At 35.6% G+C, this 19276-nt stretch overlaps 1 protein-coding gene across 1 annotated transcript in view; it reads left to right on the top strand.

Moving 5' to 3' along the window:
• The window catches only part of kmt2cb (lysine (K)-specific methyltransferase 2Cb), a 142418-nt gene that overhangs the window by 59149 nt on the left and 63993 nt on the right, over nucleotides 1-19276 (top strand). The window contains exons 13-14 of the mRNA XM_073849472.1: nucleotides 15316-15402; nucleotides 16754-17457. Coding sequence (XP_073705573.1) covers nucleotides 15316-15402; nucleotides 16754-17457 — 791 coding nt within the window. The remainder of the gene's footprint in view (nucleotides 1-15315; nucleotides 15403-16753; nucleotides 17458-19276) is intronic.

The following is a 19276-nucleotide window of genomic DNA, read 5'->3' as shown; positions in this document are numbered from 1 at the left end:
TTCATGGTTATTTAGGGTGCCACAGGGCGGCCTGAACATATGTGCTTGAGTTACATGGTATGCTGTAGCTTTGAGTCGAATAACGTATAAAGACTTGGTCCAAACCCAAGTTTGATTTCACCCTGTGCCCCCGCAGATCCTTTTTTGTGTATTACTTGGCTTAGAAGCGCAGTATGTTTCCATCATCCGCTTCAATACCTGCATGAAGACTAGTGGCAGCTGTTTATCACTGTAGGTGAAAAATCAGGATTAAAAGTGCCAGTTGCACCATGCTACTATTGAAATATTTGTCTTTTTTTTTTCCTTAAACTTCACATTCACGCTACTTGCATGAATTACTTGCAGATCACATAAAAGTGATCACCAGATACAAATGGTTCGTTAGTGGTAAGTTCATAAGAACTTACATAGGAAGAACATAAGAAGTTTATGAGCTTTCACACTAAACCAAACTAAACCAAAATATGGCTAGGTATTTAGGTTTAAAACCTATTTATTGTATTTTATTTTTCTCTAATTCTGGATTTTCTGTTTTATTTTATTTTATTATTTTCTGAATTTTTATGTTTTATGATTTAGTACATTTTTTCTTCAAAATGGTGTTGAATGAAATTAGTCTTTGAAAACTGTAATGAAAATATAACAATTTACAACTGAACATTGCATAATAATTTTTTGTCATATACAGTGCTGCACAACATAACTTATATAATGTTCTCATCAAATTGGTGTTAACTGAATTCATAAAAATGAATTATTTAATTTGAGAAATTTTATTAGATAATAGATAATAGTAATGTATTTCTGTTATAATTTCAGAGTATGCATAATAGTTTTTAATTTAATTTAATTTAATTTTTTACCCCTCAAATTCTGGGTTTTCTGTTTTTTTTTTTTTTTTTTTTTCAGAATTTTAAATTTCATGATTGAATCATTTTTTTATTAATTTAAATTAATTAATAAAACATTATTATTTTAATCAGTCTTTGAAATATGTTAAGAAAATATAACAAATATTACAAATTAATTAATTCATTTTGTTTAATGATTTTTTTTATCATCAAAATGGTGATTAAAAATATTTCATGAAAACTAATTATTTAATTTGAGAAATACATTTTATTAGATAATAGTAATGTATTTCTGTCATCATTTCAGAATGTTATAATAGTTGAACCAGACATTTATTTTTATTTTGTTTTATATTTTATATATATATATATATATATATATATATATATATATATATATTAAAAATTTTCCTCAAATTCTGTTTTCTGTTTCATGATTTTACTTTTTTTTCAAAATGCTGTTGAATGAAATAAGTTCATTAAACATTAATATTTCTATCATATTAATATTTCTATTCTGTCTTTGAAAAATTTAATAAAAATATTATGCAGTGTTTTGTTGTAAATTAATTGCGATATTTTTGTTACATTTTTTGTACTGTATGAATTAAAACATTAATGAAAACATTAATTAATTAATTATGATTTAATATAATTTTTTCGTCAAAATGGTGCTGATTGAAATTAATTCATAAGACAAATGAATTAATTAATTTGAAAAATACATTTTATTATATAATTGTAATGTATTTCTGTTATAATTTTAGAATATGTTATAATACTTGAACCAGACAGTTATTTTATTTTTTTCAGAATTTTATGTTTCATGATTTAATAAAATTTTTCTTTAAAAAAATGTTATGAAAATATAACAATTTAGAACAAAACACTGCATATTTTTTGTCAAATACAGTGCTGCACAACATAACTCATATACTCTATGAATTAAAACATTAATGGAAAACTATATTTAAAATAATAAATTAATAATCATGATGTAATATAATTTTTTTCATCAGACTAATTAATTAATTAATTAATTAATTAATTAATTTGAGAAATACATTTTATTATCCAAAAGTAATTCTGTTAAAATTTCAGAATATGTTATAGTAGTTGAAAAAGACATTAATTTTGGCGGTTTGTCGTGAAGACCTTTTAGTTTCAGTATTTTGTCAGTATAAATTTATCGCTCAGCCATACTTTATAATCTGGTCCAAAACATGTACAATTTTTTAAAAGGTAGTTACATGTGAAAAGGTGGTAATGTGGATGGCAGCTGGATGAAGGCGACGCCTTTACAGCAACTAGCTTTTCAGAAAAACTTCAAGGCTTCTGCTCATTGGTCTTTGACCCTCACATTGATTTTAGAAAGGCTTGTTTACGGCACAGCTCACCGGAGAGTTAACCTTATTCACCTCTGGAGATGATGACCACTTGGTCCGATGTGGCTGACCATTCTCTCTAGCTTTTCTCTCTCTCTGTCGTTCTCCATTACATTACATTGAATTATGTTACATGTCAGGGTCTAACCGTGTTCACCCATCAGAGAAAGACCCCACATGTGCCTGATGGATTATGAATGGGGCAATATGTGCTTATCGGACCATAGGTCTTTTGACGTGACCTTGTACCGGAGGTTACCATGGCGACTCCTCATTTTAAATGGCTCCGAGACGCAGCGGGTGATCAGATGTGACTGGAGACCAGCGAGTGCAATCGGTTTACGAACACATACTGTGTCTTCCACAACTCAGAACTTCCTTCGCTTTCCAAAACTACCATTTAAATCCTAATACTGGGGAATCTTTAGTTTTTTGCTGCCAAAAAATTATGGATGGAATTTATTAAATAGCAGTTCATATGTTTTTTAGTGTCCTAATGTTGTGTTGGAGTCCCCTACAACAGCTTTAAAGGTCAGATAACATTGTAATTTTATCAGAATATACATTTATATGTTTGTCAATGATTTTAAAACGGTTTGTTCAAACCAGCTTTGAGCCTAATGTCTGTAAACCCCTCCCTTCCACAAGCTTACTCTGCTCTGATTGGTCAGTTGGCCAAGTCTGTTGTGGTTGGCTGAGAAAAGAGTACTTGAGCAAGTTAGCGACCATCTGTGTTGCCAAGTCCGTGGTTGAAGTGACCCTAATATCATCATATTTAGCCCCTGGAATGCGAATTTACCAGGGGAATCCTGACAAAAAAGCATGTATTTTACACCCTGGAATGTGTTTTTTCTCAGAATATATTTTCAGAAACACATTCCAAAATATGGGCTTAATATGATGTTATTGGGGTCGCTTCAACCCGCGGACATCAAAAACAGCCACAGACTTGGCAACACAGATGGTCTCTAACTTGCTCAAGTACTCCTTTCTCAGCCAATCACAACAGACTTGGCCAGCTGACCCCCCTCAAAATGTTATTTAGCCAGTTTTGAGTAGCCATTGGGCGGATTTTGTTGTGAAAACCTGGCAACCCTGATGCATCTTTACATAAAACAATAATACAGTGCTTAAATCTGTTCTTAAAATAATGACATAAAAAATTTGTTAACACTTATGCAAGTGAATTATGCCCACAGCTAAAGTTTAGCTGCTTAACTGTAAACGCATAACAAAACAATAATGGTGGATACGTTAGCCAGAGTGCTAACATGACTAACTGATGAAACAACACAGTTTGTAAACCAAAATATGTCTAAGTTACATTCTTTATTATTAAACGAAGTAATTAGAACAACGACAGTTTACATTAATCGGCACATTCTTATAAAAAAGTGGGTTCACAGCGAATAATCAGAACTATTTCAGTAAGACAGTAATATTGTGGTTTACCTGGAAACTTAAAGGTGCACTAGGTATACATTATATATTAGCATAATAGATATTTTGTGCACTCAAAATTGTATCAATCGTACTTACAGGTTGTGGTTTGGAGACGCTTGTTAGTCCAAATAAAGAATATTAGAAGCCAAAGAAGATAAAAGCCAAGATTAGAGAAGCAGTCCTCTTTTAAATGACAAGCACACAATAAAAGGTTCGAGTTGTGTTGCTGTGGTATCGTGGAAAAAAAAAAAAATTCTTCACATCATCATCTTTCGGCAATGAAAACAAAACAAACTGGCTTTCACAGCGCAGAGCACTGCGTCTTCTCAACATGATGTAAACACACTAACTAGCGGAAGTGTTTGTGTAAACCCATATGACCTGCTCTTTAACTAAAATAAATCTGGAAAAAGTATAGATATTAGATGGAAAAGCTTAAAGGGAACTCGGGTATTAAGACTTGTATGGCTTAATATGGCATAAATGTTGTCTCTTACTGAAATATGTAGTAGAAAACCCCTAAAAGATTTACGTTATTTAAAACATCCACATCATTTTATACAGATTTTGGACTATGGGAGGTGCCATTATTTCGATGATGTCAAATGGTTGCACACTTTGAGCTACTGCCGCCAGTGTTGGATAAAATTACTTTTAAAAGTAATGCATTAGAATATTGAGTTACTCCCTAAAAAAAGTAACTAATAACGTAATAATGTGTTACGTTACTTTTGCTGTACTTTTTAAATCTGGGCAGGGCTTGCTTGTTTGTTTTTAATATAAAAAGTTCTATTTTTGTCAAATGTAAAAGCCTTTTCACACAGAAAAGTAAAATCACGTCTGTACAGTAGACCGCAGAAAAAAAAAGTCAACTTTTCAGCAATAAAAAAAAAGGAAAACAAATGTTAGATTATCTTGAGTAATTTTGGCTTATTGGTATGGATGAATTGGATCATCGAAGGTCGGCAGCAAAGACATCAGTTAATAAAATGTGATTAAATGCATAAAGGATATTTGTATTTTGCAGGTTTGCATTAAATTTCACTGTTTTTATTCATTTTGAGGAATACTGTATCTGTTTTTTTAGTAAGTGAGATGAATTAATGCATGTTCACATTTATTCTAGAACTAAAGTAACATCTTACTCACAATTTCTCTCAACATGGGGACCGGAGAGCTTTTAATCAATAAATGGGGGGAAAAGTAACTGGCGTTACTTATTTGAAAAAATAACTCAGATATTTTCTTGTCAATAAAAAGTAATGCATTACTTTACTAGTTACTTGGAAAAGTAATGTTATTACGTAACTTGCGTTACTTGTAATGTGTTACCCCTAACACTGACTCACGCTACCTGTTGATGTTTTTATCGCAACACAACTTGGAAAATAAAATACAATGACCAAAGTAGAGCCCTGCGAGGGACTGTTTTCTTCATCCCGCTCCCGCCCGCGCCCGCCGAATTTCTGACCATTACCGCCCGCTCCCGCTACGTGTGTGTTACACTCCCGCCCGCTCCCGCAATATGTATGTCCACTCCCGCCCGCACCCACAAAACTCTGAGAATTTATTCCCGCACGATGATAGAGATGCATTGATTTTGTGTCTTCTCCCGTCCCGCAGGAAAAAAAACGTAGGCTATTGGTATTGCTGTTATTAAAGATATTCATGTTTGTTTCTTTTCCTGGCCTGCATATATTCTGACGCACTGGTAGGGAAAATGAATAGTAGCCTGTGCTATCGGGGACATCTAAAACGCTTAGGCTACCGCGCGTTTCTTTAGACTTCATGTACTTTGATTTGGGCTATTGAAGTATTCCGTAGGCTTGATTGGTCCTGGTGTAAATGTGCAGAAAGCATGTCTGAAAGCAGCTAGCCTATGAGAACACAGAAAGACAAAACACACAATACATTCGAATATAATTTCGTTTTTATCAAAAACGTTGCACCATCACACGGCACATAAAATAGACTGCTTTGCAAAAAAAACCAATGATAAACTACATGAAAACAGCAGTTTTGCAATTATTAACCAAAGCCAGATGTCACAGGTATTCTGTATTCATGTCGCTAGGTTACCTCCCGATCCCGCAGTGTTTTTTTTAGTCGCCCATTCCCGCCCGCAGCAAAGTTCAAACCGCCCGCTCCCCCGAGATTTGTGTTGGGTCCCAATCCCAATGCAGCCCTCTAGACCAGTGTTTCCCAAACTTTTTTTCTGGGGACCCACATTTTAAAGTCGATAAATCCTTGTGACCCAATAAACATTAAGCCCATATAGTTCATATATCACGAAGAGAATTTATGCATTAACAAAATATGTATGACCATTTTTAAGGTCATGCTTCCACTTAACTATTTAAAAGAGGGGACTTCCGGTTATGGCGTGCAGCTGATAAGTCGTGTGAATCGGGCTCGCTACTAAATGTTCGTTTAAATTCTCAAAAAGGCTAGAACTGATATAATAAGCGTTTGGAAAACCACTTTAAAGTTCGTCGGGACAAAATGCCACCCAAAACCATCAAACCTGCACAACATTCGAAGCCATCTGGACAGATGGAAGAGGAAGGCAAGGTGTTAGCTAGCAAGAAGCTAGCCGAGCTGCAAAGTGAAGATAAAGCGGCCACAAACGACGATATCCTACGTGCGGTTCAGTCCTTGAGAGACGATTGCTCAAAACAATTCACTGACACGATGGACGCCATAAACGGCATAAAATCGGACTTACTGTCACAAGCGCAACGAATTGGAGCGGCTGAGGAGAGGATCTCGCAAGCTGAAGAGGACGTAACAGACCTTCAACACAAAGTTAATAAACTCGAAGAAACAACTGAATTTCTACGAAACAAGGTGCAGGATTTGGAGGACAGAGGAAGGCGTTCTAATCTGAGACTAATTGGCCTGCCAGAAAAAACAGAAGGATCCAATATGTGCGCCTTCATTGAGAATTTTTTTCCTAAGATTCTGAGGGATGAGTTCGGATCGCCACCTGTCATTGAACGAGCGCACCGCGTAGGACAAGTTAACCCGAACCGCCCGTCAGCTCCAAGAGCGATCGTGATGAAGTTCCTGAATTACCAGGACAAGGAGAAGGCTTTGAGAGCGGCTAGGAAAATGAAGGAGTTAAGATACGAAGGGCAACGGATCAGCTTGTTTCCAGATTTATCAGCTGAGACCCGTCAGCGGCAGCGTCAGTTCGACGGAGTAAAGTCACAACTTCGAGGCATGGAAATTCGTTATGGGATGCTTTACCCTGCGCATCTGATAGTCACGCACGCCGGCCAGCGTCATGTCTTTAAAACTGTTGCGGAGGCAGAGGATTTTGTTCGGTCAGTACTAGGGGTGGGAGAAAAAATCGATATTGCAATATATTGTTGTGCTCTCTGTCGCAATAAATAATCGATACACTAACGGCCAATATCGATATTTTATTACAACACAAATGATTAATTTACCCGTCGTCAGTGTCACTGTCACTACCCAATATCTACCATTCTGTTTGCGGGGGGCGCTGTTCGAGTAAATAGGCGTAAAGTGGCGGAAGCAGCGGCCAGTGAAGAACACAAGTTATCTTACAACATCAGAGAAGAAGCGCAGAAAAAAAGAGAAGTGAGAAGAATGGCGGAAGATAACGAAAAACAAATCAAAGACGCACCCGCTAGTTGAGCATGCTGATCAGTTACGCCTGTTTCACACATACTCCGTCTGCAGTGCTTATGCGTTGAGTATTTTTTTCCGCACCCATGTTAACGGATTAGAGCGTTCACACTGCACGCGGTTGCTGTGCAAGTGCATTGAATAATACGTTGTTTATTATACATTGAGTTTAAACGTGAATATATCTAGAATTGTATTAGTGTACTGTGATAAAAGAGTATCACAATGCTGAAAAAGCACGTTTGTATTTTAAATCAAAATAACGGATAAATGGTGTGTTTGTGGTAAACAGCCGCGGATCAGGAACGGACTGCAAACGTGTCCTGTGTGAAAGCAAAACGACTGCAAAAGGACTGCATACACACTGCAGATGGAGTATGTGTGAAACAGGCGTTAGTGTTCCTCAAGAAGAATATGCATTGATGAGACCACTGTCCAGGTTAACATAAAGCACTTTACAGTAACTTACTACTGACGTTTCAGTATCACGGTTTACACATGTTAGTTAATGTTCATGTTGTTTTTTAATGTTCAGGCACTTTTATCTGTCTAGCTGTACAGTGTTTACATTTAAGACCAGGAGGCAGTGAGTTATTATGCAAATGCATATTTCTTTGCACAGTGTTGGAAATGTTGGCATTAATAAATGCATAAGATTTCCTTATTATGGGTATTTTTTTCTTTTTCAGTCACATATATCGTTGATGAAATTTCTTCCAATATATTGAATATCGTAGATATCGTGAATCGCGATATTATCGATATCGTGGGCCACATATCGCCACAGAATTGAATCGTGAGTTACCTGTATCGTCCCACCCCTAGTCAGTACGTACCAATAGTTAAACGTTGCAACACAAGTGTTGACTCATCAGGACTTGAACTCTGTGTCTAGTTATTAAGGATACACTCTTATTTCATTTTCTTTCAAGTGGTTAAGATGTTTACATTTACGTGGAATTGAAAGTGATTATATTCCAGCAGAACTAATATAACTCGGCAAAGTACATTGCCAGCTTAAATTAATTTTTTCTTTCTCTACTATGTTCATCAGTATGAGTAAACAAGTTCATGTATAGAGGTATACGAGTCAGTCTAAACTGGCCCGATGTTCTATAGGGTGGGACTTATATAATTCAGAGCCCAGCTATGTTCTTCTTTAGCGAGCCCAGGGCTGATAGTAATGAGAGTAGGCTTGCCAAATGTTGCTCCATATTATATGGATCTAACATGTTTCATAACCAAGGTTCATTGTAAGGGGTATTGTTATGCTTTCCAGTTGGGGGATTGCAGGTGGGGTGGGATGGCAGGGGTTGTTTATGTAAGCGTTTGTGTTATTTTGTTTATTTTTTATCGTTCTCACTCTTTTGGTTTCACTTTCTATATGGACGCCCATGCACAGTTGTATTTACATGGTTATATAAGTAGGTAAGTGATTAATAATTCGGAGATAAACATTTGTAGCTGGAATGTAAGAGGACTAAATAATTTGGTAAAACTTAAACAAGTACTAGGTCGATTAAAACAAATGAAAGCAAGCATAATCTTTTTACAAGAAACTCATTTAATAAAAGATGATGTTAGTAGAGTCACTAAGAGATGGCCAGGGCAAGTTTTCAATGCATCTTTCACCTCTCGAGCCAGAGGAGTCATGATTCTTATACATAAGTCCATACCATTTCAGTTAAAACAGCAATATATAGATCCGTTAGGGAGATACATAATTCTTAATGGTACAATTTTGACATCACATATTAATTTAATAAGCATATACGCTCCTAATGTAGATGACCCTTCCTTTTTTCAGAATTTCTTTTTCACAATCTCAGCCTATGCCGGAAATTATGTAATTGGAGGAGATTTTAATTGTGTACTAAACCCCGAGAATGATCGCTCTTCAGGAGTAGATACCCATCAACAGTCTAAGAAAATGATCTTGAAGTATATGACTGACTTAAATTTAGTTGAGATTTGGAGGTATCTCAATCCAAGCAAGAAAGAATATTCATGCTTTTCGAATACATATAAAACATTTTCAAGAATAGATTATTTTTTAATTTCCAATGGTTTAGTTGCGAAGGTTGGTAAAACTTGGTATGATAGTATCTTACTGTCCGACCATGCCCCTGTTTTGTTTACAATCCAATTAGACAATCTTGTTCTCCCACCTCCCAGATTTCGATTTCAAGCAAGTTGGCTTCTTGATCATGATTTTGTGAAATTCTTAGATAATAAAATTGATATATATTTTGTAGTTAATACAAATCAGACAAGCGCCTCAGTTAAATGGGAGGCATTCAAGGCATATATTAGAGGGGAGATATTAAGTTATACAAGATACAGATCCAAAATTTATCAGGCAGAATTAGAAGACCTGGGAAAAGAAATTAAACTACTAGAACAGCATCTCTTTAGTAATAATGACCCTTCAAAGCAGAAAGAACTTCTTGTACTGAAAGCCAAATATAATGAAATAACTAGTAGTAAAATATCTAAGAACTTAATGTGGCTAAAGCAGTCTTATTATGATCAGGGGGAAAAATCAGGAAAACTTCTAGCATGGAGAATCAAGAAAATACAAACAGATAGAGCCATCAATTCAGTTTTTTTAGAGAATGGGGAAAAGACGGTAGACCCATTGGAAATAAATAATATTTTTAAACTGTACTATGAAAATTTGTATAACTCGGAAATTGCCAGTAATTCAGAGGGGCAAAATAATTTTCTTGATAAAATTAAATTTCCAAAATTATCAGAAGAGACAAGAAGTAATTTAGAAAAGAATCTAAGTATAGAAGAGCTCTCAGAGGCTCTACAGGACATGAGTAACGGCAAGGCTCCTGGACCGGATGGCCTCCCTATGGAAATTTACAAAACATTTGCAGGGAAAATTTTACCACACTTACTTGAAATGTTTAATGAATCTTTAGGAAAAGGAATATTACCCCCCTCTCTGAGATCAGCTCTAATTACTCTTATATTAAAACCAGGTAAACTTCCCAATGAAAAATCATCCTATAGGCCCATATCGTTAATGTCCTGTGATACTAAGATTCTCTGTAAGGCCCTATCTAAAAGAATTGAAACGTTCATACCGAACCTTATCATGAACGATCAAAATGGGTTTGTGCTTGGAAGGCAAGCCTTTCATAACATACGAAGGGTCTTAAATATAGTATATAAAAAACAAAAGGCCAAGGACCATGCAATTCTGTCGTTGGACGCGGAAAAAGCCTTCGACAGGATTGAATGGAGGTATCTTTTCGAGGTGCTTGAGAGATTTGGGTTGGGTGATGGGTATATTAGATGGATCAAATTACTTTACAATGGTCCTCGAGCAGAAATAATAACAAATAACCAAATATCAAAGCCCTTTAATTTAAGTAGAGGAACCCGTCAAGGGTGCCCACTGTCCCCTTTGTTGTTTTTATTTGCAGTAGAACCCCTTGCAATAGCAATTCGGAGTAGTCCTGAAATTAAAGGCATAATAATAGGTGAGAGAGAACACCGTTTATCTCTGTTTGCAGATGATATTGTTGTTTTTCTTAGTAATCTAGAACTTTCAATTCAAGCTCTTAACACTTTATTAAAAGTATTCGGAGAGTTTTCAGGGTATAAAGTTAACAATAATAAAAGTGCCTTGCTATTATTAAACAAGGATGAAAGGAGAAACTATACAAACAATAGGCAATTTTTCAGTGTACAAGAAGAGTTTACATACTTAGGAATTAAGATAGTCACAAATATAAAAGAGATTATTTCAATTAATTATGACCCATTGTTAAAAAAAGTCATGGACTCGCTCGAGAGATGGAATGCAATGCCAATCTCAATGATTGGACGTATAAATATTATAAAGATGTCAATTCTACCTAAGTTCTTGTATCTCTTTCAGTCAATTCCTCTTCCACTTCCAGCTACATTCTTTGTAACACTCAAGAAAATGTTCACAAGGTTTATATGGAATAACAAACGTCCACGGTTACGTCTGTCCCTACTCTATTTACCGTATGAGCGGGGAGGGCTTAAACTACCAAATATAAAACTCTATTATTGGGCAGCTCAATTATGTTCCACTATGTATTATTTCATAGAAACAGACCCTCCTGCATGGATAGATATAGAAAAAAATGGAATAACAACTCCATTACAGATGTATCTTTATTCTTCCCCAGTTAAAGTACTAAAAAAATCTACAAATAATCCTTTCCTTAGAAACTCTATTTGTGTATGGTATGAAGCTCATGACTTTTTAGGTGAAACAATTAAACTTTCAAGACTGACGCCAATTTGGGGTAATACAATGTTTGTGCCAGGGAGAAATGATGGGGGATTTAAAAATTGGACGTACAAGGGTGCAAAACAAGTAAAAGATTTATATAAGGATGGTATAATGATGTCGTTCCAACAATTGATGAAAAAATACGATATTCATCAGAAGCACTTCTTCAAATATCTACAGATAAGAAGTTTTATACACTCTGAAATTAAAACCTATTTAGAGCCTTCTTTGTCAACTATAGAAGAACATACTTTAAAACATTTAAGGGATAAAGGCAATCTGTCTTTTTTTTATAATACACTTTTAGAGGGTTCAAAAGAAAGTTCAATGTCCTATTTAACTGCATGGAAAAATGACCTTCAGGAAGATATTTCTAAAGATGAATGGATGGACTCTTGTTTGTTTGCGCAAACATATAGTGTAAATACTAGATGCAGATTGCTGCAATATAAATGGCTCATGCGCACATATATTACCCCGGTTAAACTACATAAGTTTAACCCAAATATTCCTGACAGCTGTTTAAAATGTAAACAAGATATTGGAACCCTTTACCATTGTATGTGGGAGTGTATTGAGATTCAAACATTTTGGAAGAGTATTCTGGTTATGATTGGTAAACTGACTGAAGAAAATGTTCCTTGCGATCCCAAACTCTGTTTATTTCATATATATCCAGTAAATTTTGTGGTGAACACCAATAAACGCAAGCTAATTGACTTTAGCTTGCTTCAGGCCAAACGGGCTATTGCTTTAAAATGGAAGGAGTTACAAGGTCCTTCCTCTATCCTTTGGATTAAAGAAATGACTAACAACCTCGCCATGGAAAAACTGACTTATGCAGTTAAAGGGAAGCTTAAAGACTTTTACAATATTTGGACTCCATTTTTATGCTATTGTAACCAAGAGGACTTGACAGCGGTGGACGACTAATATTCAACATTCATCTCTTTGTATTGGCTATCTCCATTACATAATGTGATCTCTCCTAAAAAATAACTAAATACTCAGAAAAGGTAAAGTTAAACTGTAAAATGGATGGCTGTGAATGCTGGTGTATGGAAACTAGTGAGAATTGTTTGTTTATTTGTTGAATAATTTATTTTATTTATTTATTATTGTTTATTTATTTTACTTTCTCTCTTGGGGTGGGTGGTTTTTGAAGCTCTGTAAGGTTCTCCTTCTTTTGTATGTGTTTTTTTTTTTCTTTTATTTAAATGTATTATATGTTTAAAACAAATGCAAATAAATATATTTTGAAAAAAAAAAAAAAAAACTATTTAAAAGAGATACAGATATTTGACAAAGCACATTTTTTTATTTAAGTAAAATGCAGATTTGCAGAAAATTTTATCCGTTATTTTGATTTCAAATCCACAAGTGCTTTTTCAGCATTGTGATCCTCTTTTATCACAGTACACTAATACAGTAACAGACATTTTCACGTTTAAACTCAATAAAAAACAACATATTATTCAATGCACTTGACTTCTAGATTTGTATATTAAGTTGCTCAAGCAAGTTGCAACACATTTAAACACAACATAGGGAGGCTATAGCTTCCTTTTCTAATTGAAATTGGGTTATCAAAAAAATATTTTAATTAAAACTTACCACAGACAGAAACAGTCGGCTCTCATGCTTTTCTTTCGCATTAAATCTTTATTAAAAACAATGCTTTAAAGAACTTTTCTGCCTGGACAAGTGCACGTATTATGTTGCCTTTTTCTTTAAAACTGCACTTTTCCTTATTTTAAACCTAGCCAAAAAGCCACGTGTTGACTGTGAAAAAGTGGACTTCATTTATATGCATTTATGGGACATTTTCGTGTCAATCCATGTTCATTTTTACAGCGAACAATGCGCTGTCACTTTAATTCAGCACATGCAGCGCTTGCAGCACAGCAAAAAATAGACTCTGCCGAAATGATCGCTGCTCTGCTGCAAACGCACTGCTTCTGGGACGCACTGCTGGACTGCAACCGCGTGCAGTGTGAACGCTCCAATCCGTTAACATGGGTGCGGAAAAAAATACGCAACGCATACGCACTGCAGACGGAGTATGAAACAGGCAATGCAGAGCGCAGCTAAAGAACAACAACAACAAAAAAAAGAAAGCAGAAGAAGAAAACAAAACAACGAGCTCCCTCGTGCGGCTAATAGGTGAACTACACATATAAATTTTAATCAAGAGTATATAGCGCACTGAAAAATAGTGCTCGACTTGGCGACCCATACAATATTTCCCGCGACCCACTTGTGGGTCGGGACCCCGCCTTTGGGAATGACTGCTCTAGACCACAGCTACTGAAAGAGCTTACCGGTGGCAATGAATATAAGAGTATGCTTAAACCAAATGTCATATTATCAATTTTCCCCACTAAGAGTCTAAGCACCTCCGATATCGAGTGAAATAGGCTCTGAGAAATTCCTTCTGCGGCGTCATGACAAGTGTTGGCATGTTTACATCCTGCCAGGATGGCATCTAGCGTTTCTTGTCTCTGCCGTTTGTAAGCTGTGGTCTGCTAAAAGCCTCAAAGGCGTCAGGGCAAAAGTGGAAAGAACAAAGACGCAGGTCTTTAGGAAGTTTTATTTGTCTACAGGCATCATCCCATTGTTTTCTCCTCTTCTTATCATTAGGGAAGCATTGAAGACTTACATCGCTTCTCTTGTTGCCCTTCGACTAAAAATTACAACCAAAAGCCACACAATGTGACATCGTGTCAGTATTTTATTTTAAGAGTTGTCCACTCGGAATTGTGCTGCGGTAAAAACCATTTGACATCATCGAAATAATGGCACCCCATAGTCCAAAATAAGTATAAAATGATGTGGATTTTTTAAAATAACCAGACATCGTTTGTGTTATGTTAAAAAAGATACAACATTGACACTGACATTGACTATCAGTATGTTTCCACCTTTCTCCATATGTTTGATAATGAATAGGGTGTTTGACCATTTTTTTCCTTTTAATGTCTTTTATCACACAGAAGTGACTTCATCTGACATAACAGCCCATAAGTACCAAATGTCACTTCTTTCTGTAATTAAAAGATGTGCTGAATAACCAGAAGTCAGAGTCATTATAGTACGTCCGTATCTTCTCTCTATTACAGCAGTCACAGGTCCAGATCAGAATCATGATGTATCTCTGTTCTTCTGATTAGAAAGAAACCTGCCCTCTAATTACCTCAGATGTGCTCAGCTGATGTCAGCCGTGCTGGACGATAGTCATTTAGTCTTCTGTGATTACGTGATTTCTCTAATGGCTGGTTATCTCTTCCTGGAGGTGATTTATCTGATAAGGCCCTCGAAATCAATAGATTTAAGAGGTTGAGGTGGAAATTTGCTGTTTTAGACATACATTGAACACACGAGAGCGACATTATAGACAGTAAGAGGACAATAAAGCATGTTAGAGCGTAGTCAGAGCTACAAATAGGACAACACTGGATAAATCGTCCTAATTAAAGGCTAGATTACTTTTAGTTCTTCTCAAAGCCATTGTATTCTCTTGAGCACAGTGTTTTCTGAAAAACACACCACATGCCGTATGTGCCTGCGTTCACACTTGTACTTTTCTACCCTGTTGAGTTGTTTTTCCAGTCCTGTAATTATTTCCACTAGTGCTTGGAGCAGTTTGTATTACATAACACAAGTCGGGACTGTCTATTGACTTTTCCCCCCTCTCCTCTAGAAACTGGTGCAGACGCTGGTGGCGATTTAGCCAAGCCCGAGTGCAGCGAAACCTCAGACCACAGCGCGGAAAATGAGCGGACTTCAGGTACTTCATCTGCTCTGTTTGCTTTGAGTTATACGTATGCATTTAATGTTATCAAGGATGCTCTTATCTTTAACCATAACCACCATTCTTGGATCTGTCCATTTTAAGGAATGTTCAAAACAAGTGGTTTAGACTAAATTTGTTGAAAGTTTTAGTTTTTTTTTCTGACAGATTGATGGACTTTTGACAACTACAGATGAAGACACTCATGTTCCACAAGCAATTAACTAGTCCATAACCATAAATCCTAAAAAATGAAGTCAGCATGAAACGGCATTCACAAGCCATTTTATTTCTGTAATTTGACATAATTAGGACATAAGTTTTTTTTACCAAGAGAATTTAAATGGACAGGACTTGCTTTTTTACATTCAGATGTGGTGTGTGTGTGTGTGTGTGTGTGTGTGTGTGTGTGTACCTGGTATTCATCACGTTGTGGGGACCAAATGTCCCCACAAGGATAGGAATACCAGTAGATTTTGACCTTGTGGGGACATTTCTCAGGTCCCCATGAGGAAACAGGCTTATAAATCATGCACAATGAGTTTTTTTGAGGAAGTAAAAGTGTGCACAATCTCCTGTGAGGGCTAGGTTTAGGTGTAGGGTAGGTGTAGGGCGATAGAAAGTACGGTTTGTACAGTATAAAAACCATTACGCCTATGGAATGTCCCCATAAAACATGTAAACCCAATGTGTGTGTGTGTGTGTGTGTGTGTGTGTGTGTGTGTGTGTGTGTGTGTGTATACACTACCGCTCAAAAGTTTGGGATCAGTAAAACTTGTAATGTTTTTTTAAATAAGTCTCTTATGCTCATCAAGGCTGCATTTATTTAATTAAAAAATACAGAAAAAAACAGTAATATTGCAAAATGTTACTACAATATAAAATAATGGTTTGTATTTTAAAATACTATAAATATAATTTATTCCTGTGATGCAAAGCTGAATTTTCATTAGCTGTTCTAAATACTAAGAAAATCCCCTCTAAAGTTGTCCAAGTGAAGTTCTAAGCAATGCATATTACTAATTACAAATTACATTTTGATATATTTATGGTAGGAAATGTACAAAATATTTTCATGGAACATAATCTTTACTTAATATCCCAATGATTTTTAGCATAAAAGAAAAATCAATAATTTTGACCCATACATCGTATTGTTGGCTATTACTACGAATATACCCATGCTATGACTGGTTTTGTGGTCCAGGGTCACATATGTTCAATATTTTTGTAATAATAACATAATGGTCTAATTTTACCCTCTGACCTACAGTGGAAAATCCCTGTGTGTTGTTTATTTGTAAATCCTTGAAAAGCCATTGTGAATGTTCTTCTTCTTCTTGCACAGTTACATCTCCTCAGGAGACAAAAGGTCCTGAAGAATCAGAGCCGCATGAGCAGAAACTGGATTCAGCTCCAGAGACGTCCACAGTCCAGCAGCTTGTGTCATCTTTTGAAACAGAGGAGCCTCCAGAGACTTCAGCTACACTCATGGAAAACATCTCCCAAAATGAGGATGACAGCAAGCCCTGCCTGGAGGAGCAGAAAACCAACCTATCACCCACCAAAGAGCCAACTCCAGCCTGTACCTCTCATGAGGAAGAACCCATGGAGGTGTCCTTCACGGAGGAACCTTCCACAATGTCTCATGGAGTTACTGTAGAGCCTGAGGTTAGTACTGCTAAGACTACGCCAGTAGTTCAGAGCCAGGATATAACGGATGTTATGGTGCAGCAGCGCGACATTACTCCTGAGAGCCACATACAGGAAATGGACATCACTATGGATGGTGATGAGCGATGTTTGGCCAAGCTGAGTTCACTGGTGGAGGAGAGGACGTCGTTACAACAGCCTCCATGCAGGCAGCCTGAGGGTTTGCCCTTAGTTGTGCATGGCGCGTCCCAACTCCAGTTCCAGACCCAGGCTGTCTCAGGACAAGCCATCAGCCATGTGCCTTCATCCACCTTTATACCATTCACTCCAAAAATCGGCATGGGCAAGCCGGCCATCTCTAAGAGGAAGTTTTCACCTGGAAGACCCAGAGTCAAGCAGGTCAGTCATATACTTAGTTTTTAATTGTGTGGTGGTTTATTTAAAAGTAATCTGCAAATTCATGTATATTTGTAGATTAATTAATAAGCATAAGGCTTGGTTCAGACAGACAACAAAATTTTTGGCCATTTTTGACAATTTTTGGTGTTTTAATCTTAGTTCTATTATTTGTGATCTCAACAGCAGATAAAACTAGTCACAATTTTGGCTTCATTTCTTGTGATTTTGGCTGTATATCTCATAAAAGTAGTTAATATGTCATAAGTTAACAGTTGCAACTTTATTTACCAAAATTGCAACTTTAAATCCTATAACTGTGATCATATATCTCACAAATTATAACTCTTATTTCTTGTAGTTGCAACTTTATATCACACAACTGCGATGTTATTTCTTGTAATTGCAGCTTAAAATGACATTGAATTTCACAAACATATATTTTTTCTTGTAATTATGATAATATATCTCACGATTATGACTTTATTTCTTGTAGTTGCGGACTTATATCACGCAACTGCAGCATTATTTCTTGTAATTGAAAATTTATATCCCAAAATGACATTCATTCATATATCTCACAATTGCGACTTTATTTCTTGTAAATGTGACTATTTCTCATAATTGCAACATTATTTTCCAAAATGACAGAATTTCCCAAATATAATTTTTTCCTGTAATTATCATAAAAATCACAAAAGTGAATTTATTTTTATTTTTAAATGCGTTTTTTTTCTCTCATAATTGCAACGTTAATTCTGATAACTGTATTTGTCATTATGGTATCTTACAAATGCAAAAAAAAAATTCCTGTAATTGTGACCATATATCTCACAATTGTGACTTTATTTCTTGTAAATGTGACTTTCTTATAATTGCATGGTTATTTCTCGTAATTGCAACTATATCTCAAAATGACATTGCATCTCATAAATGCATTTTTTCTTGTAATTGTAACCATGTATCTTACAATTACTTTAAAAATTATCATAATTACAATGTTAATTGCAATATTAATTAAGCATAGTTGCAACTTTATCATGTCACAACTGCAGATTTTTTTCCTGTAATTGTGACCATATATTCCGCAGTTGCAGCTTTATTTCTTATAAATGTAACTTTATTATTATTTCCCACAATTGCGATGTTAATTCCTGTAGTCCTGACATTTGCACATTTATTTCTTGTAATTATGACTATTTCTTGTAATTGCTACTTTATACCTGACAAATCCAATTAGCTGTTTTAATTTTTACTCTTAGGCAGAAAAATGTTTCCATATGTTTCAGTCTAAACACAGCGTGTTTCAGTCTCAGACATGCTCTCTACTGGAAATTTTTGTGATTTGTGAACGTAAAAGGTTGATTTTGTGCTGGAACAACCTTCCGTGGGTTAGAAGCTTTATCATAGACTAAACATTTGATAAATTGGACGTTTTATGAGATGACACAGGCTTCAGATATCAATTCAAAGGGGATTATCTCAACATTAGACATCTCGCATACATGTCATACTCAGCCATCAGATCATCATTCATGCATCACATCCTGTTTCTGATTGTGTTTTCCTGTTAGCCAAACACTCTCTAATTGATAAAGGCTGTGTCCGAAACTGGAGGCCTCTTCCTTGCTGTCCAGACAGTTTTATTCAGACCGGCATCCAGGAAAAAATAACGTCATGTCTAATTATCTAGAACTAATGATCTAAAAGTTTAAAATAATTTAGGTTTAGGTGTAATCAAGTATTAAATGACTGCAGTGTCTTCCTTAGTAGAAAAGTAATCGTAAGGTAAAAAAAGAAAGAAATTAACATCTATAAATGA

The sequence above is a fragment of the Garra rufa genome, chromosome 10 (genome assembly GCF_049309525.1).
Source record: "Garra rufa chromosome 10, GarRuf1.0, whole genome shotgun sequence".
Classification (NCBI taxonomy): Eukaryota; Metazoa; Chordata; class Actinopteri; order Cypriniformes; family Cyprinidae; genus Garra; species Garra rufa.
The sequence above is the reverse complement of the archived record's forward strand: the minus strand, read 5'-3'. Positions and strand labels throughout refer to the sequence as shown.